The sequence below is a fragment of the Pristiophorus japonicus genome, chromosome 20 (assembly GCF_044704955.1).
Source record: "Pristiophorus japonicus isolate sPriJap1 chromosome 20, sPriJap1.hap1, whole genome shotgun sequence".
NCBI classification, from domain to species: domain Eukaryota; kingdom Metazoa; phylum Chordata; class Chondrichthyes; family Pristiophoridae; genus Pristiophorus; species Pristiophorus japonicus.
Window position 1 is genome coordinate 2,425,504 of NC_091996.1, and position 22,853 is coordinate 2,448,356.

Below are 22,853 nucleotides of genomic sequence, written 5' to 3' on the forward strand. Positions count from 1 at the left end.
GGCTCTGTGTCCGGGCGCGGGCTCTGTGTCCGGGCGCGGGCTCTGTGTCCGGGCGCGGGCTCTGTGTCCGGGCGCGGGCTCTGTGTCCGGGCGCGGGCTCTGTGTCCGGGCGCGGGCTCTGTGTCCGGGCGCGGGCTCTGTGTCCGGGCGCGGGCTCTGTGTCCGGGCGCGGGCTCTGTGTCCGGGCGCGGGCTCTGGGCGCGGGCGCGGGGTCTGGGCGCGGGCTCTGTGTCCGGGCGCGGGCTCTGTGTCCGGGCGCGGGGTCTGGGCGCGGGCTCTGTGTCCGGGCGCGGGGTCTGGGCGTGGGCTCTGTGTCCGGGCGCGGGCTCTGTGTCCGGGCGCGGGCTCTGTGTCCGGGCGCGGGCTCTGTGTCCGGGCGCGGGGTCTGGGCGCGGGCGCGGGGTCTGGGCGCGGGCGCGGGGTCTGGGCGCGGGCGCGGGGTCTGGGCGCGGGCTCTGTGTCCGGGCGCGGGCTCTGTGTCCGGGCGCGGGCTCTGTGTCCGGGCGCGGGCTCTGTGTCCGGGCGCGGGCTCTGGGCGCGGGCGCGGGGTCTGGGCGCGGGCTCTGTGTCCGGGCGCGGGCTCTGTGTCCGGGCGCGGGGTCTGGGCGCGGGCTCTGTGTCCGGGCGCGGGGTCTGGGCGTGGGCTCTGTGTCCGGGCGCGGGCTCTGTGTCCGGGCGCGGGCTCTGTGTCCGGGCGCGGGGTCTGGGCGCGGGCGCGGGGTCTGGGCGCGGGCTCTGTGTCCGGGCGCGGGCTCTGTGTCTGGGCGCGGGCTCTGTGTCTGGGCGGCTCTGGGATGTGTGTCTGTGTCCGGGCGCGGGCTCTGTGTCCGGGCGCGGGCTCTGTGTCCGGGCGCGGGCTCTGTGTCCGGGCGCGGGCTCTGTGTCCGGGCGCGGGCTCTGTGTCCGGGCGCGGGCTCTGTGTCCGGGCGCGGGCTCTGTGTCCGGGCGCGGGCTCTGTGTCCGGGCGCGGGCTCTGTGTCCGGGCGCGGGCTCTGTGTCCGGGCGCGGGCTCTGTGTCCGGGCGCGGGCTCTGTGTCCGGGCGCGGGCTCTGTGTCCGGGCGCGGGCTCTGTGTCCGGGCGCGGGCTCTGTGTCCGGGCGCGGGCTCTGTGTCCGGGCGCGGGCTCTGTGTCCGGGCGCGGGCTCTGTGTCCGGGCGCGGGGTCTGGGCGCGGGCGCGGGGTCTGGGCGCGGGCGCGGGGTCTGGGCGCGGGCTCTGTGTCCGGGCGCGGGCTCTGTGTCCGGGCGCGGGGTCTGGGCGCGGGCTCTGTGTCCGGGCGCGGGCTCTGTGTCCGGGCGCGGGCTCTGTGTCCGGGCGCGGGCTCTGTGTCCGGGCGCGGGCTCTGTGTCCGGGCGCGGGCTCTGTGTCCGGGCGCGGGCTCTGTGTCCGGGCGCGGGCTCTGTGTCCGGGCGCGGGCTCTGTGTCCGGGCGCGGGCTCTGTGTCCGGGCGCGGGCTCTGTGTCCGGGCGCGGGCTCTGTGTCCGGGCGCGGGCTCTGTGTCCGGGCGCGGGCTCTGTGTCCGGGCGCGGGCTCTGTGTCCGGGCGCGGGCTCTGTGTCCGGGCGCGGGCTCTGTGTCCGGGCGCGGGCTCTGTGTCCGGGCGCGGGGTCTGGGCGTGGGCTCTGTGTCCGGGCGCGGGGTCTGGGCGTGGGCTCTGTGTCCGGGCGCGGGGTCTGGGCGCGGGCTCTGTGTCCGGGTGCGGGCTCTGTGTCCGGGCGCGGGGTCTGGGCGCGGGCTCTGTGTCCGGGCGCGGGCTCTGTGTCCGGGCGCGGGGTCTGGGCGTGGGCTCTGTGTCCGGGCGCGGGGTCTGGGCGTGGGCTCTGTGTCCGGGCGCGGGGTCTGGGCGTGGGCTCTGTGTCCGGGCGCGGGGTCTGGGCGTGGGCTCTGTGTCCGGGCGCGGGGTCTGGGCGTGGGCTCTGTGTCCGGGCGCGGGGTCTGGGCGCGGGCTCTGTGTCCGGGCGCGGGCTCTGTGTCCGGGCGCGGGCTCTGTGTCCGGGCGCGGGCTCTGTGTCCGGGCGCGGGCTCTGTGTCCGGGCGCGGGGTCTGGGCGCGGGCTCTGTGTCCGGGCGCGGGGTCCGGGCGTGGGCTCTGTGTCCGGGCGCGGGGTCTGGGCGTGGGCTCTGTGTCCGGGCGCGGGGTCTGGGCGTGGGCTCTGTGTCCGGGCGCGGGGTCTGGGCGCGGGCTCTGTGTCCGGGCGCGGGGTCTGGGCGCGGGCTCTGTGTCCGGGCGCGGGGTCTGGGCGTGGGCTCTGTGTCCGGGCGTGGGCTCTGTGTCCGGGCGTGGGCTCTGTGTCCGGGCGCGGGCTCTGTGTTTGGACGGCTGTGTGTCCAGGTGCCTCATTCTTTCACCCTCCATTGTTTAGGTTCAACGGCGGAAATGGAAACTGCGGCTTATAGAGGAACTGAAGGAGAGAAGTCGAACAGATCCACTGCCCCTTCCCCTGGAGTGAGTATCACTGACCCCTGCCCCTCTAACCGGAGTATCACTGACCCCTGCCCCTCTAACCGGAGTATCACTGACCCCTGCCCCTCTACCCGGAGTATCACTGACCCCTGCCCCTCTACCCGGAGTATCACTGACCCCTGCCCCTCTACCCGGAGTATCACTGACCCCTGCCCCTCTACCCAGAGTATCACTGACCCCTGCCCCTCTACCCGGAGTATCACTGACCCCTGCCCCTCTACCCAGAGTATCACTGACCCCTGCCCCTCTAACCGGAGTATCACTGACCCCTGCCCCTCTACCCAGAGTATCACTGACCCCTGCCCCTCTATCCAGAGTATCACTGACCCCTGCCCCTCTACCCAGAGTATCACTGACCCCTGCCCCTCTACCTAGAGTATCACTGACCCCTGCCCCTCTATCCAGAGTATCACTGACCCCTGCCCCTCTACCCGGAGTATCACTGACCCCTGCCCCTCTACCCGGAGTGAGGCTGACCCCGTAATTCATTTTACCGTAGAGTCTTTAAAACTGTGAGGTTTTGACCATCAGCTCAGTGCAGCCGGCCCTCAACCCCTGACCATCTTGCACTGAGTACTGGCCAGTGTTGCTGAGAGGTGGGTCTGAAGGCGAGAGCGCAATGACCCATCAGATTGAAGAGTAACAGTTTGACGCCTGGGGTCAGTCCTGGGGAGGAGGGATTGCACGGATTGTTTTATTGACGATGTTTCCATGCCGACACGAGCTTTAACCCTTGCGTCCTGTGCCCCACAGCCAGCTGGAGCTGAAGCAGCTGGAGTACAGGCCGGTGAGAGTACGAGGGACCTTTGACCACTCCAAGGAGCTCTACATCCTTCCTCGATCGCGGGTGGACCCGGACAAGGAGGCTCGCGACGCCGGACGCCTGATATCCAGCACGGAGACCGGGGCCAACGTGATCACTCCGTTCAACTGCACGGACCTAGGGTACGTCTTACACTGCCAGTGCCCGCCAGGAGCCCAAACACTCACAGGGACAGGAGGCCATTCGGCCCCTCGAGCCTGTTACACAGGGACAGGAGGCCATTCAGCCCCTCGAGCCTGTTACACAGGAACAGGAGGAGGTCCATTCAGCCCCTCGAGTCTGTTACACAGGGACAGGAGGAGGCCATTCAGCCCCTCGAGCCTGTTACACAGGAACAGGAGGAGGCCATTCAGCCCCTCGAGCCTGTTACACAGGAACAGGAGGAGGTCCATTCAGCCCCTCGAGTCTGTTACACAGGGACAGGAGGAGGCCATTCAGCCCCTCGAGCCTGTTACACAGGGACAGGAGGAGGCCATTCAGCCCCTCGAGCCTGTTACACAGGAACAGGAGGAGGTCCATTCAGCCCCTCGAGCCTGTTACACAGGAACAGGAGGAGATCCATTCAGCCCCTCGAGCCTGTTACACAGGAACAGGAGGAGGCCCATTCAACCCCTCGAACCTGTTACACAGGAACAGGAGGAGGTCATTCAGCCCCTCGAGCCTGTTACACAGGAACAGGAGGAGGCCATTCAGCCCCTCGAGTCTATTACACAGGAACAGGAGGAGGTCCATTCAGCCTCTCGAGCCTGTTACACAGGAACAGGAGGAGACCATTCAGCCCCTCGAGCCTGTTACACAGGAACAGGAGGAGGCCATTCAGCCCCTCGAGCATGTTACACAGGAACAGGAGGAGGTCCATTCAGCACCTCGAGCCTGTTACACAGGAACAGGAGGAGGTCCATTCAGCCCCTCGAGCCTGTTACACAGGAACAGGAGGAGGCCATTCAGCACCTCGAGCCTGTTACACAGGAACAGTAGGAGGTCCATTCAGCCTCTCGAGCCTGTTACACAGGAACAGGAGGAGGCCCATTCAGCCCCTCGAGCCTGTTACACAGGAACAGGAGGAGGTCCATTCAGCCCCTTGAGCCTGTTACACAGGAACAGGAGGCCATTCAGCCCCTTGAGCCTGTTACACAGGAACAGGAGGAGGTCCATTCAGCCCCTCGAGCCTGTTACACAGGAACAGGAGAGGCCATTCAGCCCCTCGAGCCTGTTACACAGGAACAGGAGGAGGTCCATTCAGCCCCTCGAGCCTGTTACACAGGAACAGGAGGAGGCCATTCAGCCCCTCGAGTCTATTACACAGGAACAGGAGGAGGCCCATTCAGCCCCTCGAGCCTGTTACACAGGAACAGGAGGTGGCCCATTCAGCCCCATAGCCTGTTACACAGGAACAGGAGGCCATTCAGCCCCTCGAGCCTGTTACACAGGAACAGGAGGAGGTCCATTCAGCCCCTCGAGCCTGTTACACAGGAACAGGAGGAGGCCCATTCAGCCCCTCGAGCCTGTTACACAGGAACAGGAGGAGGCCCATTCAGCCCCTCGAGCCTGTTACACAGGAACAGGAGGAGGCCATTCAGCCCCTCGAGCCTGTTACACAGGAACAGGAGGAGGCCCATTCAGCCCCTCGTGCCTGTTACACAGGAACAGGAGGAGGCCATTCAGCCCCTCGAGCCTGTTACACAGGAACAGGAGGCCATTCAGCCCCTCGAGCCTGTTACACAGGAACAGGAGGAGGCCCATTCAGCCCCTCGAGCCTGTTACACAGGAACAGGAGGAGGCCATTCAGCCCCTCGAGCCAGTTACACAGGAACAGGGGGAGGCCATTCAGCCCCTCGAGCTTGTTACACAGGAACAGGAGGAGGCCATTCAGCCCCTCGAGCCTGTTACACAGGAACAGGAGGAGGTCATTCAGCCCCTCGAGCCTGTTACACAGGAACAGGAGGAGGCCATTCAGCCCCTCAAGCCTGTTACACAGGAACAGGAGGAGGCCATTCAGCCCCTCGAGCCTGTTACACAGGAACAAGAGGAGGCCCATTCAGCCCCTCGAGCCTGTTACACAGGAACAAGAGGCCATTCAATTAGATCATCGGGGGATGGAACCCGAGGTCAGTGGCCACAGTTACTGATCCCAAGACTGCCTCCCAGCTCACTCCCCTTTCGCCTCTCCGACACCTTTCTACAACCCACACAGACCTTTTATATTTGATATTAAATGTAATTTTTAACACTAGGAAAATGGCCAAACAATTCAGTTTTTCATGCTGATATGATCATGGTTTTCAGGGAAATTAATCGACACCCGACATACATGTTTGGTAATTTAACATTTCAGAATGGGGCAATGTGGCAGGAGAGAGTGAGGGGGCATTACAGAGTCTTTCACTCATCCTGTACAGCCAGAGACTGATTCACTCTCGCTGCCTGAAACACACTGTCCCATCAAACACTCCCAGGGCAGGTACAGCACGGGGTTAGATACAGAGTAAAGCTCCCTCTACACTGTCCCATCAAACACTCCCAGGGCAGGTACAGGGGGTTAGATACAGAGTAAAGCTCCCTCTACACTGTCCCATCAAACACTCCCAGGGCAGGTACAGCACGGGGTTAGATACAGAGTAAAGCTCCCTCTACACTGTCCCATCAAATACTCCCAGGGCAGGTACAGGGAGTTAGATACAGAGTAAAGCTCCCTCTACACTGTCCCATCAAACACTCCCAGGGCAGGTACAGCACGGGTTAGATACAGAGTAAAGCTCCCTCTACACTGTCCCATCAAACACTCCCAGGGCAGGTACGGCACAGGGTTAGATACAGAGTAAAGCTCCCTCTACACTGTCCCATCAAACACTCCCAGGGCAGATACAGCACAGGGTTAGATACAGAGTAAAGCTCCCTCTACACTGTCCCATCAAACACTCCCAGGGCAGGTACAGCATGTGTTAGATACAGAGTAAAGCTCCCTCTACACTGTCCCATCAAACACTCCCAGGGCAGGTAAAGGGGGTTAGATACAGAGTAAAGCTCCCTCTACACTGTCCCATCAAACACTCCCAGGGCAGGTACAGCACGTGTTAGATACAGAGTAAAGCTCCCTCTACACTGTCCCATCAAACACTCCCAGGGCAGGTACAGGGGGTTAGATACAGAGTAAAGCTCCTTCTACACTGTCCCATCAAACACTCCCAGGGCAGGTACAGCACGAGGTTAGATACAGAGTAAAGCTCCCTCTACACTGTCCCATCAAACACTCCCAGGGCAGGTACAGGGGGTTAGATACAGAGTAAAGCTCCCTCTACACTGTCCCATCAAACACTCCCAGGGCAGGTACAGCACGGGTTAGATACAGAGTAAAGCTCCCTCTACACTGTCCTATCAAACACTCCCAGGGCAGGTAAAGGGGGTTAGATACAGAGTAAAGCTCCCTCTACACTGTCCCATCAAACACTCCCAGGGCAGGTACAGCACGGGGTTAGATACAGAGTAAAGCTCCCTCTACACTGTCCCATCAAACACTCCCAGGGCAGGTACAGCATGGATTTTGCCCCCTCGGCTGCATTAGTGTGACCGTCTCCTCTGGCCTTTCTGATTGAACTTACCAATTAGTGCAAAGTTAGAGCCAGTCTTGGAGTCGCCTGGGACGACAGCAGGGTGAGACTGAAACGCCACTCAGTCCATCAGCCTGTGTCTAACCCACTGCCCCACCCAGTGGCCGCATCATAGTGCATTAATCAAATTCAAAGCACTTTCCTTGGGTGCTTGACCTCTGGGTGAACTGTCTTATGTATTTATTGATTTCAGGGTGAGAATTCTTGTGAACAGGGGCTTCGTACCGAGAAAGAAGATCAAGCCAGAGACACGCAGCAAAGGGCAGGTGAGAGGGGTGGGGAGCGGACAGGAGGGGGAGGGAGGGGGGAGGGGGGTCAGGGAACGGGCAGGTGAGAGGGTGGGGGAACAGGCGGGGGAGGGGGCGGGGGAGGGGGGGGAGAGTAACTGGGACCGTGATCGGGGAGAGTGTCCATGGGCTGTGGGGATGCACTGAGTGACCTGTCCGTTATGAAAGTCTGGTGTTGGGACTTTGCCAGTGAATGGGCTGCAGCCTGAGACACAGCGGCCCGTGCCCACTGGCGGGACGACGATGGCTGGGGCAGTCTCTGCATTCTGTGTGACTGGGGAATCTGCTCCTCGGGATGTTGTGACGTGCGGTGTCTCCCCTCCTAGATTACCGATGAGGTTGAGATCATTGGGGTCGTTCGGCTCTCGGAAACTCGCAAACCGTTTATACCACAGAATGACGTGGAGAATAACTGCTGGCATTACCGGGATTTGGACGCAATGGCGCAGGTTGTGGGCACTGAACCCATCCTCATCGACGCCAACTTCGGTAAGACTTGACGCAACACTGTGCAGTAAGGTGTCAGCGTGGCACAGTGGGTCGCACTCTCTCCCGTGGGTCAGAATGTTGTGGGTTCAAATCCCACTTAAGAGGCTTGAGCGCACAATTCAGGCTGACACTCCCATTGCAGTACTGAGGGAGTGCTGCACTGTCGGAGGGGCAGTACTGAGGGAGTGCTGCACTGTCGGAGGGGCAGTACTGAGGGAGCGCCGCACTGTCGGAGGAGCAGTACTGAGGGAGTGCCGCACTGTCAGAGGGGCAGTACTGAGGGAGCGCCGCACTGTCGGAGGGGCAGTACTGAGGGAGCCCCGCACTGAGGGAGTGCCGCACTGTTGGAGGGGCAGTACTGAGGGAGCCCCGCACTGTCGGAGGGGCAGTACTGAGGGAGTGCCGCACTGTCGGAGGGGCAGTACTGAGGGAGTGCCGCACTGTCGGAGGGGCAGTACTGAGGGAGTACCGCACTGTCGGAGGGGCAGTACTGAGGGAGTGCTGCACTGTCGGAGGGGCAGTACTGAGGGAGTGCTGCACTGTCGGAGGGGCAGTACTGAGGGAGCGCCGCACTGTCGGAGGGGCAGTACTGAGGGAATGCCGCACTGTTGGAGGGGCAGTACTGAGGGAGTGCCGCACTGTCGGAAGGGCAGTACTGAGGGAGCGCTGCACTGTCGGAAGGGCAGTACTGAGGAAGGTCTTTCGACGAGACGTTAAACCGTTTGCCACTTCAAGTGGACATTTAAAAAAAACACACGCTCTATTGGAAGAAGAGCAGGAGAGTTCTCCCCGGTGTCCTGGGGTTAATATTTATACCTCAACCAACATCACTAAAACAGATGCTATTCTCAACCCCTCCCTGTGGCAGCGAGTTCCACATTCTCACCCCTCTCTGGGTAAAGAGGTTTCTCCTAAATTTATTAGTGACTATCTTATATTTATGGACCTTAGTTGTGATCTCCCCCACAAGTGGAAACATCTTCTCTATCGAACCCCTCCCTAATTTTAGAGACCTCTATCAGGTCACCCCTCAGCCTTCTTCCTTTCTGGAGAAAAGAGCCTTAGCCTGTTCCGTCTTTCCTGATAGGTATAACCTCTCAGTTTTGGTATCATCCTTGTTAATCTTCTCTGCACCCTCTCCAGTGCCTCGATATCCTTTTTATGATATGGAGACCAGGACTGTGCAAAATGCTCCAAGTGTGGTGTAAACTGGGGTTCAATACAAGTTTAACATAACCTCTCTGCCTTGCTTGCTAGCCCTCTAGAACAATGAACCTCAGTGTCTGGTTTGCTTAGTTTGATGGCCTTGTTAACCTGTGTTGCTATTTTGTGATTTGTGTATGTCTCCCAGTTTAGCCAGGATTGTGTGCCCTGCCTGCCTGGGTCTAGCTGCTTTTCTTTGCGTGATTGTGATTGACTATAAATCTGATGACCAGGCCGGATCTCTCTGATCGCTGCACTATCTCTTACAGACAGCACGGTCCCTGGAGGTCCAGTTGGCGGGCAGACCCGAGTCACCTTGAGGAATGAGCACCTGCAGTACATCATCACCTGGTAAGATTATGGGGCAGTTGTCACAGGGCTGAGTGCTGCACTGAGGACAAGTTCAGTATGTCTCAAAATCATTGCACAGAAACAGGCCATTTGACCCCACTGCTCTGTGCCGGTGTTTATGCTCCACACCAGTCTCCTCCCAACCCATGTCATCCTATCACCATATCCTTCTATTCCTTCCTCCCTCATGTGTTTATCCATCATCATCTTAGACAGTCCCTCGTATCGAGGATGACTTACTTCCACGACTGAGTTCGCAGCTGTTTCAATGAAGAATCTAATATTCTGGATCCCGAACTACATCCTGAAGGGTGGAAGATGCCTGTGGGTAGATTGTTTTAACGTGGGGTGACCATTGTACACCAGCCACCACACGGGGCTTGACAGAGCGAGGTCTTGGTCCAGGGGCAAGGGTTAACCAGGACGACTGGAGACCTGCTCTGCTGCAGGGACCCAGTGCGCTCACATATCGCAGTGTGGGCTGGGCCCGTGCTGCCCCTGGGCCCTCGCCTCTCCTGGGCCCCGATCACTTGCCGCTCCTGCTCACACTCCAGTCCAGGCGCTCTCCAGCACACGCTGTACCTGGAAGAGGTACGCTCCTTTGAAGGTCCCGACCTGCTGCTGATCCTTGCACGTTGGGGCCGCCATGCTGAATTACGGCGTTTAAAGGTAAGGTGTCATCATCCCTCAGCCAAGTTTAGGGTTAGGGTTATCAATCATCAATGATAAGAGTCATGGATAACTTGCCTCCACACTAAGATGAGTTCTAAGGAGACCAGTGCGGGATCTAGTCTGTCACAGGTGGGTGGGGTTAGCCTATCAAATGCTCGGAGTTGTAAGCTCTCAGTTCCGGTATCTGGGACAGAATGGCTGCACTGTGTATAACTCATGTATTGTTTGATTTGAAAGGTATGGGCTGTGTACAGCTACATCCTACATGTGGTTCCAGAAATTCATCCGGAAAATCCCCGCCTAGTGACAGACAGATCCAGAGGAGTCCCAATCGCCTTGTGTCTGGGAAATATGACACTGAAATGATTTTCTAATAAAACTGATATCAGCATGTCATATTCCTTTCTCCCTCGTGTGTTTATCGAGCTTCCACTTAAATCTTTATTTGTTCATGGGATGTTGGCAAGGCCAGCATTTGTTACCCTTGTGGTGGTGAAGGTGCTCCCAGTGTTTGAAGACCAGGACCTCGCTTCTGGTCTACAGGGCAGTAGTGATACCCACCCTCCTATATGGCTCAGACATGGACTATATACAGCAGGCACCTCAAAGCACTGGAGACTTCCTCAACAAGTGCTCTACTCAGAACTCCTACACAGCAAGTGAGCCCAGGAAATATTTCAAGGACACCCTCAAAGCCTCCACTGGTGAGGCCACACCTGGAGTACTGCGTGCAGTTTTGGTCACCTTACTTAAGGAAGGATATACTGGCTTTGGAGGGGGTACAGAGACGATTCACTCGGCTGATTCCGGAGATGAGGGAGTTACCTTATGATGATAGATTGAGTAGACTGAGTCTTTACTCGTTGGAGTTCAGAAGGATGAGGGGTGATCTTATAGAAACATTTAAAATGAAAGGGATAGACAAGATAGAGGCAGAGAGGTTGTTTCCACTGGTCGGGGAGACTAGAACTAGGGGGCACAGCCTCAAAATACGGAGGAGCCAATTTAAAACCGAGTTGAGAAGGAATTTCTTCTCCCAGAGGGTTGTGAATCTGTGGAATTCTCTGCCCAAGGAAGCAGTTGAGGCTAGCTCATTGAATGTATTCAAGTCACAGATAGATAGATTTTTAACCAATAAGGGAATTAAGGGTTACGGGGAGCGGGCGGGTAAGTGGAGCTGAGTCCACGGCCAGATCAGCCATGATCTTGTTCAGTGGCGGAGCAGGCTCGAGGGGCTAGATGGCCTACTCCTGTTCCTAATTCTTATGAACCCCTCTGGACAGCTGGAAATGCCTGGCCCAAGACCAGTTATATCGATACATGCAGGATACTGAGGGGACTCCATAAGGTGGATGCAGGGAGGATATTTCCACTCATCGGGGAAACTAAATCTCAAGGGACCACCCATTTAAAACTAAAATGAAGAGGAATTTCTCAGCTATGGAGGCTGGGTCATTGACTATATTTAAGGTGGAGACGGACAGATTTTTGAGATGGGAATAAAGGGATATGGGGAGTGGGCGGAGAAGTGGAGCCGAGTCCATGATCAGATCAGCCATGATCGTATTGAATGACGGCGCAGGCTCGAGGGGCCGAATGGCCGACTCCTGCTCCTATTTGAGTGTTGGTCTAAACGAAGCTGGAGCTCAGGGGGGGGGGGGGGGGGGGGCGGAGGTGGACAGACTGCGCAGGGGGCCACAGGAATGGAGTGTGTAGGACGAGATTGTTATCACACCCGCCCTCCCGGATCCTACGCTGCAGATTAAGCAGAGCTCCTCCATCAGGGAATTTTTTGGCATCAAAACAACGAGGCCGATTTTTCTGAAATAGTTTGTTTATTTCTATGTACACTGTGGCCAGAATTTAACCCAGTTTGGTTGCCAGCTCCTTGGCCTTGGCCTTCTCCAGCTTCACAATACGAGCCACTGACTTGGGGCCCAGAATCCCACCGCCCCAGTGACGACGGATCTGAAAGAGAGAAAGACTTGCATTTATATAGCGCCTTTCATAACCACCGGACCTCCCAAAGCACTTTTTTTTTGCGCACAGCCTGGATTTTGGGCTCAATTCTCTGGAGTGGAACTTGAACCCACAATCTTCTGACTCGGAGGTGAGGCTGCTACCGACTCACTCAGTCATTTGTTCACGCAGCCGTGGTCAGCTTGGCGATCACTCCCTTGTCCTCACCAGGAAGGAAACCGGTTATTGCTCACCGCACCGTGGGGTATTGGGGTGAACCGACTGCTCAGGGTTAAAAAGCTCAAGAAGCCACACGGTCATTCAGGTGAAGAAATTCATTGTACATCATCGCAGATTCGGTTCAACCCTTCAGACTGGTCAATGCTGAATTAAGAGGACCCCCCCCCCCCCGCCCCAGTGAGAAACAGTCCCTCAGCCCCCCAGCAGGATAAGCACTCCTACACACAAGCTGTCCCGACGCCCCACCCAGATTGTGCAGACAACTCACCCCACCCTGCTCGCAGAGTAAAACCGCCACGATCTCTTACCGGGCTCACTCTGCCTCTCGTGTGATCAGCACAGTCCGATGCACCGCTCGAGAGGAGAGAGCGGCAGCGCTGCAGGGAAAGGGGCTAATTGGCCCACAGAGGTTCAGAATTCCAACACTGCCTCGGGCACAGCTTAAAGTTGGGGAGCTTGTCAACCCCCCCCCCTCCGCCAAAAAGACCCTGGCCAGTATTGACACTGGATGCATGCGGGGACTCCCACACCATTCCCGCATTAAAAGGTCGATTTCAGACCAAGTAACAGTAACCCTCGCATTGATATGACCCCACGAGCATCTCCCCCCATCACTCCAGCTGCTCCACCATTCATTCACTGAGTTAACAGGACAAGAGACGCAGCGTTGGAACATACCTCATCGAACCGCTCGTTGTAGTTTGTCCGCACAGCCTCGATCAGCTTGGCGATCGCTCCCTTGTCCTCACTTTGGGAAGGAAACAGGTTATTGCTCGCTGCACTGACAGACTTCAGGGTGTGGGGGTCAGTGTCGGGTGAATTGGGGTGAACCGACTGCTCAGGGTTAAAAAGCTCAAGAAGCCACACGGTCATTCAGGTGAAGAAATTCATTGTACATCATCGCAGATTCGGTTCAACCCTTCAGATGGGCCAAGGCTGAGTGAGTGGGATTAGAATCAAGACCCCCCCCCCACAACAATTGACCAGCTCCCAGTGGGTTAAGGGCACCTCTGGCATGGAGTGCAATTTTCATGCACCGACCAATCGGGTATTTGACTACAGGGGCATCGAAGCCAGACCCAATTCTGCTTTTGCGCACCAGCCGAAAGGGCTTGCCGCAGAGTCAGGCCGCGTTGCTGCATGCTCTTCCCCACCAGGCGGGAATCCCTGTGTCAGGGCACTTCACCCAGCGGTAGGGACCACGAGCGAGGGCTCATCCCAGTGGCGGGTCGCTGCAGGAACCCTCAGTACGAGGGGGAGCGAGTGGTTTTATCACCGATGGAGCTGCGACCAACTCGTGTAACAATGCCACACCAGCTCGAGGCTCAGTGTAACTGTCACCCCTCCCCCTGGCGCTGAGATTACAGGCAGGGTACCCCCTCCCTGAGGTTACAGGCAGGATACCCCCTCCCCCTGGCGCTGAGATTACAGGCAGGGTACCCCCTCCCCCTGGCGCTGAGATTACAGGCAGGGTACCCCCACCCCCTGGCGCTGATATTACAGGCAGGGTACCCCCACCCCCTGGCGCTGATATTACAGGCAGGGTACCCCCTCCCCCTGGCGCTGAGATTACAGGCAGGGTACCCCCACCCCCTGGCGCTGAGATTACAGGCAGGGTACCCCCTCCCCCTCGCACTGAGATTACAGGCAGGGTACCCCCTCCCCCTGGCGCTGAGATTACAGACAGGGTACCCCCTCCCCCTACGCTGAGATTACAGGCAGGGTACCCCCTCCCCCTGGCGCTGATATTACAGGCAGGGTACCCCCTCCCCCTGGCGCTGAGATTACAGGCAGGGTACCCCCTCCCCCTGGCGCTGAGATTACAGGCAGGGTACTCACGGGTTGACCTGTGCGAGGGCGAGGCAGCTGGCAGTCTTCCTGTGTACCAGGCGCCCGAGCCTGGCTTTACCTTTGACGATGCAGTAAGGAACCCCCATCTTACGGCAGAGAGCGGGCAGGAACACGACCAGCTGAGGGGGGAAACATCACAAACACAGATTAGCAAAATGTCTCAGGGAGCTTCACAGGAGCGTAAATCAAGACAGGATTTAACACCAAGCCACATAGGGAGATATTAGGACACAGGACCAAAAGCTTGGGCAAAGAGGTAGGTTTTAAGAAGCGTCTTAAAGGACGATAGAGAGGCGGAGAAGTTTAGGAAGGGAGTTCCAGAGCTTAGGGCCCAGGCAGCTGAAGACAATGGAAATCAGGAATGTTCAAGAGGCCAGAATTGGAAGAGTGCAGAGATCTCGGGTGTAGGTCTGGAGGAGGTTAGAGAGATAGGTAGGGGCCTAGGGGCTGGAGGAGGTTGCAGAGATAGGGAGGGGTATAGGGGCTGGAAGAGGTTACAAAGATAGGGAGGGAGGGGTGCGAACAGAAGGATGAGAATAATAGACCTTATCTGCGATGTAAACTTTAAGTTGCGCGGCTGGGCAGCGCTCTGGGGCTCACGTGATATTTTGAATGGTCCGCGGAACGGGAACATTGCTCACCAGTCTCTGGGCCCCCCATTCTCACTCCCAGCCAGCAGAGGGAGCAGTGCATGGACAGTCAGCCGGGGGGGGGGGGGGAGGTGAATGACATGGTTACACAAGATTCCTCGGATCGAAATGCAAGGGGACGGCTGTGGCTGTTGCTCAGGGTTAAAAAGCTCGATTCTTTGCTCTACATGTTGAGCTTCAGTTGAAGAAATTCATAAACATCATTGCAACATTGGCCAGGCCGAGTGGGGGGGGGGGGGGGGAGAGAGGCAGCCAGAGTCTGTGCCCCCCCCCGCCATGCGGAGCAGAGTCTCAGTCTCCACAGCGATCAGTGACAAGAGTGCTGGGCGTGTCCGGAACAGCACAAGCAGGGCTGCCTGGGGCTGGGGCCAGGCCACAGGGGGTCCTTACCTCAATGGGATCGACATCGTGCCCAATGACCACCAGCTGAGCTTTCTTGCTCTCCACCAGCGTGGTGACAGTGTTCACACCTGGAGAGAGAGAGAGAGAGAGAGAGAGAGAGAGAGAGTTCGATCACATTCAGCCTCTCGAGCCTCACACTCCATTCTATCCAGTCACAGCTGATCTGCACCTCAACTCCACCTACCCACTTTGCTCCATATCCCCAATACCCTTGCCCAACAAAAATCCAGCTATCTCCACCTGGAAAGCTCCAATTGATCCTTTCCCGCCCCCCCGCTTTTTGGAGGGGGTTGGGGGGAAAGAGGGAAGAAGTGCTTCCTGACATCACCCCTGAGCGGCCGGGCTCTAATTTTAAGGTTCTGTCCCTTGTTGTGGACTCCCCCACCCCAGGAAATAGTTTCTCTCTCTACCCGATCGAATCCTTTAATCACCTGAAGCCCCTCGATCAGTTTGTGCAACCTGTAGGCATTGTTGAATCAGTGTCAGTCCTGGCTCAGTGGGCAGCACTCTGGCCAGAGTCAGAAAATTGTGTTTAAGCCCCACTCCAGAGCTCAAAATCCAGGCTGACACTCCAGTGGGTTATTTGGGGGGGGGGGGGGGGGGAGAGCGTGAATCGCAGAGCGCAGGAACCGGGGCGTCACGGAGCGCATCAGCGATCTTGGTGGTTGAATGCTTGTCATCCGTTGACATCAGATAGCAAATATTCTGTTCACATCATCTGCAGACTCCGGAACCTCAATCGTCCCCACCCTCCCGTTACAGAAAGGACGGTCTCCGTCACTAGCGAGCACACAGAACTCCAATCACTGCACGTCCCAGGAACAGTAACTGAGAACCGAGCTGCACTGTTGGAGGTGCTGTCCTTCAGATGAGACACAGGAGGAAACTTACAGCCAGGGTGCTGGTCATCTGTAATCAATACACACTTCAAACCCCAGGGACCATAGCTCAGACAAGATTAAACATGAGCAGACCGAACCGTGTAAACTCACTCACACACCTGCTCGGAGAACGGCGGGCCTCTTGGTTGGAGCATCTCCCTTCCCGGCTGCCTTCTGCTCGGCTCGGGCCAGCAGCCTCTGCTTCTTCTCCTGCTTGGTCTCGGGTCTGTACTTGTGGGCCAGTTTGAAGAGCTGGGTTGCTGCAGAGAGAAGGAGGCAGCGTTAATGGGCTGCAGCGCGGGGGCCCGCAGAGCGCAGGAACCGGGGCGTCACGGAGCGCATCAGCGATCTTGGTGGTTGAATGCTTGTCATCCGTTGACATCAGATAGCAAATATTCTGTTCACATCATCTGCAAACTCCGGAACCTCAACTGTTCATCCCCGTAGAGACAGGACAGTCTTCGCCACTAGTGGGCACAGAGCTCCAATCACTGCACATCCTCAGGATAATAACAGAAACCAAGCAAACAGGTCAGAATCCCTGGACCAGAGGTGGGACAATGTGCAGTGGGGCAGGACCCTTCCCTCAGACATTCTCTCTCCTCCCGCCCCCCCCGTAAGACTAGGACCCACCAGCAGGCAATACGCAGTGGGCGGGCTCCGCCGGACATTTCCCACCCCCCCTGGAAGAGCAGGACTCACCGGTCTGCCTGTCCAAGGCCTGGGTGAACTGGTTGATTGCCGGGGGCACCTTCAGGCGTTTGTACAGGATGGCCCTCTGCCGCTGAAGTCTGACATAGCGCGGCCACTTCACAAACCTGGTCAGGTCCCTCTTTGGCTGGATATCCTGACCTGCGGAAAGAATCTGAATAATAAACTCACTGCGAGGAGGGAATGCCGCATTTTGTTCAGACCCCAGGACATGCTTCACACACAACACATCCTGCTCGTTACATTCCCCTTTAACCATTGTTCACCGGTAACATCTGACGGGGCCGCACTGCTCTCCAGACTGACCAAATGTACGGTGGCTTCAGCACGGACTGGTGTGCTATGTCCCCTGTGTGGCCCCATCAAAATATAGTGCACACGTGTTTTTTCACATTGAAATGTCAGCAAGCCACCTCACAGGTTCCCTGGAGCAATGCCAACCACGCACCTTCGTGTGATGTGGCCACAAACACAGCAGCCATTTTGCCTACAGCACAGTAAGATTCCCCCAGAAATGCAGCTCTCCTCCACCACTGCACTGAAGTGGAATGAAGCCTGACTATTGTGCTAGAATAGGGTTCAAGCCCACAACCGAATGAGCAAAGCTAGCTCTTAATCCGCCACACTGACAGCTCAAGTTTGCACAAGGAGACGTTTGCATGGAGTCAGTGGGCAGGGTGAAGAGGCAGCACAAAGCAATGCCCGAGGAACACCAGACATGGCCTGTAGAGTAGCCGCACAGGCTCGCTATAACAGTGGCTTGTGTTACAGAGGCAGGTTATCGAAGGGCGCATCGACACCTCCTCTCTCCCCCCTCCCCATCAGCTCTCAATGCTCAGTGACACACCAACGTGCGGGTTACTGTCACTCACCATCTCATGTCTCCTGTTTTGAGTTTTGCGGAGCTGCCGGTTTGGAAAGATTCTGAACACCGTTGTATTACAAGCAAATTACTGAATTCAAATTTTTTTTTTTAAATAATCTGGAAATAAAAAGCCTGGATGGGTAAAAGTGACCACGAAACTGTCAGATTACGGTATAAACAACACGTTCAGATCTACAAATATCACAAACTGAATATATCGGAGCCAATGGGAACAGGGATTAAACTTTCATTGACCTCTCTAGGTCCCACGGTACAGCACAGGCCATTCAGCCCATCGTGCCTGTGCCAGCTGTGAAAGAGCAATCCACTTAGTCCCACTCCCCCCTGCTCTTTCCTCAGTCCAGCAAATGTTTCCTTCTCAAGTATTTATCAAGAATATGAATCTGAAGACTGGATCCCCAGTGAGCTGATTAACATACAAGGCAAGAGTCACATTTGGCCAGGCACCATGACAGTCAAACACAAGCCTGACTCACACCTCAATCGTGTTCGCTGTAGTCTGTCAGACAACTTGTATTTATATAGCGGTGAAATGTCCCAGGGCTCTTCACAGGAGTATTATGATAACAAATTTGACACCGAGCCGCACAAGTAGAAATTGGGGCAGTGACCACACGGGGGGTGGCGTCGCAGGATCGGGGCATCCCGGAGCGCATCAGCGATCTTGGTGGTTGAATGCTTGTCATCCGTTGACATCAGATAGCAAATATTCTGTTCACATCATCTGCAGACTCCGGAACCTCAAACCAGGTCAGTTTTAAGGAGTGCCTTCGAGGAGGAAAGAGAGGCGGAGGGGTTTATGGAGGGAGTTCCAGAGCTTGGGGCCCAGACAACAGAAGGCACGGCCACCGATGGTGGAGCGATTATAATCGGATCCTCAAGAGGGCAGAATTAGAGGAGCGCAGACATCTTAGGGGGGTTGTGGAGCTGGAGGAGATTACAGAGATAGGGAGGGGCGAGGGCCATGGAGGGATTTGAAAACATCAATGAGACTTTTGAAATCGAGGCTCCTGAACTCACCGATCCCAAAGTTCTTGGGCCTCTTCTCGAACAGAGGGTTCACGACCTTCTTCACCTCATGTTTACGTACCACGGAAGGGGCTGGAGCCACCTTCTTCCCCTTGGCTTTCTTCCCTTTGGGCTGAAGGCGGCAGAAATCAGGGAGTTAATGAGGGCACATCACAGCTCGCCATCACCCAACCCGCACTGAGAAAAACACAACCCCGGACTCGGCTCCCAGCAGGTGATGCGCACTAACTGTGCAGCAAGGACACCAGTGCCCAATTCACTTCGACTGAGAGAAAGACATTTATATAGCACCAACAGGGTGCCCCCAAAAGAACTTCACAGCCCACTTACACACAGCAAGACACCCACTAATAGCAATGACCAGTTGATTGTTTGAGATAGTGATTGAAGTATAAATATTGGCCAGGACACCAGGGAGAATTCAATTCTGGGGAATTTTGGCTATGAGGAAAGATTGGATAGGCTGGGGTTGTTTCCCTTGGAGCAGAGGGGAGACCTGATTGAGGTGTATAAAATTGAGGGGCCTAGATAGAGTGGATAGGAAGGACCTGTTTCTCTGAACAGAGGGGTCAACAACCATGGATTTAACGTGGCTTCCTACTGACCACATCCAGCTGCATATTATCACCTGTCTCCATCCGCAACTCTGCAGAGAGAATAAACAGCACAGAAACAGGTCCTTCATTTGGCCCAGCTGGTCTGTACAGTAAGGTTTATGCTCAACACATCTGCTGAAACACTCACCCATGCATTTATGTCCAAATTTTCCATTTAGGCTGCACAGCCGGCCACCTTTTCAATGGAAAAAAACAGCGTGTATGCAACACCTTGAATGGGTTACGCAGGAAAAAAATGGGAACATTGTCCCAGGCTCTCCTGTTGAGCCTCCCATCTTCCTTAAACTTGAGCTCCTCCAAAACCTCTGCTGCCCCGTGTCCTAACTCGCACCAAGTCTTGCTCACCCAATACACCCCAATGGCAATGCCTCCATTTTAAAATTCCAGGAATTGCAATAGAATGTAAAATGTAATAGAAATTTCATTCCGAAGAACGGAAGGAAGCCATTCGGCCCATCGTGTCCGTGCCGGCCGACCAAGAGCTACCCAGCTCTGGGTCCGTAGCCCTGCGGGTTACGGCACTTCAGGAGCACATCCAGGTACTGTTTAAATGTGGTGAGGGTTTCTGTCTCTACCACCCTTTCAGGCCGTGAGTTCCAGACCCCCGCCACCCTCTGGGTGAAGACATTCCCCTCTGAACCTCCCCGCCAATTACTTTAAATCCATGACCCCTGGTTGCTGACCCCCTCCGTTGAGAAACAGGTCCTTCCTGTCCACTCTATCCAGGCCCCTCCAGACCTCCCCTCCCAGGAAAACAACCCCAGCCTATCCAATCTTTCCTCAAAGCCAAAATTCCCCGGTCCCGGCAACATCCTGGTCGCCCCCCTGCACCCTCTCCAGTGCGATCACATCCTCCCTGTAATGTGACACCTACACGCAGTACTCCAGCTGTGGCCTCACCCAGTGCTTTATACACTTCCAGCCTACCCCCCCCCGCTCCTGTAGTCCATGCCCCGGCCAATAAAGGCCGGTACTCCGCTCACCCCCTGGTCCACCCGGCCTGCCACCGTCAGGGACACTCCTGTGGCGTGTTTCACCGGGTTAAAGGCGCTATATAAATGCAAGGTGTTGGGGCGTGACCCCGCGACCTCTGACCCCGCGGCCTCCCGGGTGAGGAGCTGCCCGATCCCGGGGTCCCGCTGGAAGAGAGGCCGGGGGAACGGGAGCCGGGAGCCCCCCCTCCCCCCGGGAGCCCCCCTCCCCCTCCCCCCGGGGCCCGGGAGCCCCCTTCCCTCCCTCTCCCCCCCCCCCGGGGCCCTGCGGCTGTCGCGGTGACGGATCCCCAGCGATGGCGGGTTGTGCCGCATCCCTCAATCCCGGGAGCCCGGCTCCCCCCCAATCCCGGCGGGAAGGTGCGGCGGGTGGCCGGCGGGTGGCGGGCGGGGAGCTGGCGGGGCGGCTGGGCGGCGGGTGGAGGAGGATGGCGGCGGATGGCGATGCCGGGCCCGGGCCTCACTCACTCACCATAATGGCGGCGGGCAGAGAGAGAGAGAGTGCAATGGCCGCCGGGAAATCCTTATAAACCCGCCACAACTCTCGCGGGAACTCCGCTCGCCGCCGCGAGACTACAATTTAAAGGGACAGTGCCGCCCCGGCCAGAGCTCGGGCAATGCTCAGAATCTTCACCGGGACTTGCATTTCTATAGCGCCTTTCACCACCCGAGCACGTCCCAAAGCGCTTTTACAGCCACTGAAGTACTTTTTTGAAGTGTAGTCACTGCCCCTCCGACAGTGCAGCGCTCCCTCAGTACTGCCCCTCCGACAGTGCGGCTCTCCCTCAGTACTGCCCCTCCGACAGTGCGGCACTCCCTCAGTACTGCCCCTCCGACAGTGCGGCACTCCCTCAGCACTGCCCCTCCGACAGTGCGGCACTCCCTCAGCACTGCCCCTCCGACAGTGCGGCGCTCCCTCAGTACTGCCCCTCCGACAGTGCGGCACTCCCTCAGTACGGCCCCTCCGACAGTGCGGCACTCCCTCAGTACTGCCCCTCCGACAGTGCGGCACTCCCTCAGCACTGCCCCTCCGACAGTGCGGCACTCCCTCAGCACTGCCCCTCCGACAGTGCGGCGCTCCCTCAGTACTGCCCCTCCGACAGTGCGGCACTCCCTCAGTACGGCCCCTCCGACAGTGCAGCACTCCCTCAGCACTGCCCCTCCGACAGTTCGTGGAATCACAGAGCGGTCACAGCACAGAAGGAGGCTATTCTGCCCGTCGAGCCCGTGCCGGCTCTCTGCAAGAGCACTTCAGCCAGTCCCACTCCCCCGCCCTTTCCCCTGTAGCCCTGCAAATATTTTTCCTTCAGATACTGATCCAACTCCCTGGAACTGCCACGGTTGAGTCTGCCTCCACCACCCTCTCAGGCCATGCATTCCAGATCCTAACCACTCGCTGCGTAAAAATATATTTCCTCATGTCGCCTTTGGTTCTTCTGCCAGTCGCCTTAAATCTGTGTCCTCTGGTTCTCGACCCTTCCCCAAATGGGAACAGTTTCTCTCGGCCTACTCTGTCTAGACCCCTCATGATTTTGAACACCTCGATCAACTCTCCTCTCTATCTTCTCTGCTCCCTCTATCAAAATGCATCACTGCACACTTTCCGGCGTTATATTCCATCTGCTACGTGTCTGCGCATTTCACCAGTCTGTCTAGGCCTTCACGGCTAACGCTGCAAGGACACCCTCAAAGTCTTCCCTGATAAAGTACAACATCCCCACTGACCCCTGGGAGTCCCTGGCCCAAGACCACCCTAAGTGGAGGAAGTGCATCCGGGAGGGCGCTGAGCTCCTCGAGTCTCGTCGCCGAGAGCATGCAGAAACCAAGCGCAGGCAGCGGAAGGAGCGTGCGGCAAACCAGTCCCACCCTCCCCTTCCCCCAACCACTGTCTGTCCCACCCTCCCCTTCCCTCAACCACTGTCTGTCCCACCTGTGACAGAGATTGTGGTTCTCGTATTGGACTGTTCAGCCACCAAAGAACTCACTTCAGGAGTGGAAACAAGTCTTCCTCGATTCCGAGGGACTGCCTGTGATGATGATGATGATGATATGTCTTCCTGAAGTTTATCACTCTCCTCCTCACTGATCACTATACTTCCAAGTTTTGTGTCATCTGCAAATTTTGGAATTATGTCCGGTACACCCACATCCAAGTCATTAATATATATCAAGAAAAGCAGTGGTCCTAGAACCGGCCCCTGGGGAATATCTTCCTCCAGTCTGAAAAACAACCGTTCACCCCTACTCTCTGTTTCCTGTCACTGAGCCCATTCCGTATCCATGCTGCCACTGTCCCTTGTATTCCATGGGCTTCAACTTTGCTGTAAGCCTGTTGTGTGGCACTTTGTCGAACGCCTTTTGGAAATCCATGTACACCACGTCAACCACATGACCCTCACGAACCCTCAGTTCCTTATCAAAAAACTCAATCAAGTTAGTTCAACACGATTTGCCTTTAACAAATCTGTGCTGGCTTTCCTTAATTAATCCACACCTGTCCAAGTGACTGTTAATTTTGTCCCTGATTACGCCTCGTAGGCCTGCTCCTGGGCCTGGCCAAGGGGGCCATCAGCCGGTCCAGGCAGCGGGCGGTCGAGGGGGTCGTTCAGCCCAACTGCCTGCCTCTCTCCCGCGGTTACATCCGAGCCAGGGTGTCCCTGGAGATGGAGCACGCGGTGTCCACCGGTACGCTCGCGGCCTTCCGCGAGAGGTGGGCGCCGGAGGGACTGGAGTGCATCATC

The 22,853-nt window shown here is 57.2% G+C and overlaps 2 protein-coding genes and 6 non-coding genes across 9 annotated transcripts in view; 1 reads left to right on the forward strand and 7 right to left on the reverse strand.

Annotated features, from left to right (window-relative positions):
• surf1 (SURF1 cytochrome c oxidase assembly factor) overlaps positions 1 to 10,290 on the forward strand; it is a 29,023-nt gene extending 18,733 nt beyond the window's left edge. The window contains exons 4-9 of the mRNA XM_070863344.1: positions 2,361 to 2,443; positions 3,215 to 3,406; positions 7,086 to 7,158; positions 7,506 to 7,668; positions 9,141 to 9,222; positions 10,132 to 10,290. Coding sequence (XP_070719445.1) covers positions 2,361 to 2,443; positions 3,215 to 3,406; positions 7,086 to 7,158; positions 7,506 to 7,668; positions 9,141 to 9,222; positions 10,132 to 10,198 — 660 coding nt within the window. The 3' untranslated portion in view covers positions 10,199 to 10,290. The remainder of the gene's footprint in view (positions 1 to 2,360; positions 2,444 to 3,214; positions 3,407 to 7,085; positions 7,159 to 7,505; positions 7,669 to 9,140; positions 9,223 to 10,131) is intronic.
• Positions 10,291 to 11,710: 1,420 nt separating this feature from the next.
• On the reverse strand, positions 11,711 to 20,655 carry rpl7a (ribosomal protein L7a). Of its 2 annotated transcripts, none has more exons than XM_070863645.1 (8): positions 20,585 to 20,655; positions 18,495 to 18,615; positions 16,580 to 16,729; positions 15,997 to 16,137; positions 14,985 to 15,064; positions 13,933 to 14,063; positions 12,772 to 12,841; positions 11,711 to 11,862 (listed from the first exon to the last, which is right to left on the reverse strand). In XM_070863645.1, the coding sequence occupies exons 1-8, from the start codon at positions 20,585 to 20,587 to the stop codon at positions 11,758 to 11,760; spliced, it is 801 nt and encodes a 266-aa protein (XP_070719746.1). In that variant the 5' UTR covers positions 20,588 to 20,655; the 3' UTR covers positions 11,711 to 11,757. The 2 variants fall into 2 exon arrangements, with proteins under 2 accessions (XP_070719746.1, XP_070719745.1); XM_070863644.1 differs by lacking the exon at positions 20,585 to 20,655 and adding an exon at positions 19,248 to 19,289.
• Positions 12,135 to 12,207, reverse strand: LOC139233258 (small nucleolar RNA SNORD36). Its single transcript, XR_011588175.1, has one exon. It is a non-coding gene; the product is annotated as a small nucleolar RNA SNORD36 (small nucleolar RNA).
• On the reverse strand, positions 12,927 to 12,999 carry LOC139233259 (small nucleolar RNA SNORD36). The gene has a single exon (XR_011588176.1). It is a non-coding gene; the product is annotated as a small nucleolar RNA SNORD36 (small nucleolar RNA).
• On the reverse strand, positions 14,725 to 14,803 carry LOC139233257 (small nucleolar RNA SNORD36). Its single transcript, XR_011588174.1, has one exon. It is a non-coding gene; the product is annotated as a small nucleolar RNA SNORD36 (small nucleolar RNA).
• Positions 15,642 to 15,719, reverse strand: LOC139233260 (small nucleolar RNA SNORD24). Its single transcript, XR_011588177.1, has one exon. It is a non-coding gene; the product is annotated as a small nucleolar RNA SNORD24 (small nucleolar RNA).
• Positions 16,215 to 16,292, reverse strand: LOC139233261 (small nucleolar RNA SNORD24). The gene has a single exon (XR_011588178.1). It is a non-coding gene; the product is annotated as a small nucleolar RNA SNORD24 (small nucleolar RNA).
• LOC139233262 (small nucleolar RNA SNORD24) lies at positions 18,126 to 18,203 on the reverse strand. Its single transcript, XR_011588179.1, has one exon. It is a non-coding gene; the product is annotated as a small nucleolar RNA SNORD24 (small nucleolar RNA).
• Positions 20,656 to 22,853: the final 2,198 nt, after the last annotated feature.

Excerpts from the sequence above, each read along its gene's own strand:
- rpl7a (XM_070863644.1), bottom strand. The coding sequence starts at position 19,274 with ATGGAAAATTTGGACATAAATGCATGG. Across the intron at positions 16,730-18,494 it reads GCCCAAGAACTTTGGGATCG|GTCAGGATATCCAGCCAAAG; the intron begins GTGAGTTCAGGA and ends TTCTTTCCGCAG. Across the intron at positions 16,138-16,579 it reads GGCCTTGGACAGGCAGACCG|CAACCCAGCTCTTCAAACTG; the intron begins GTGAGTCCTGCT and ends TTCTCTCTGCAG.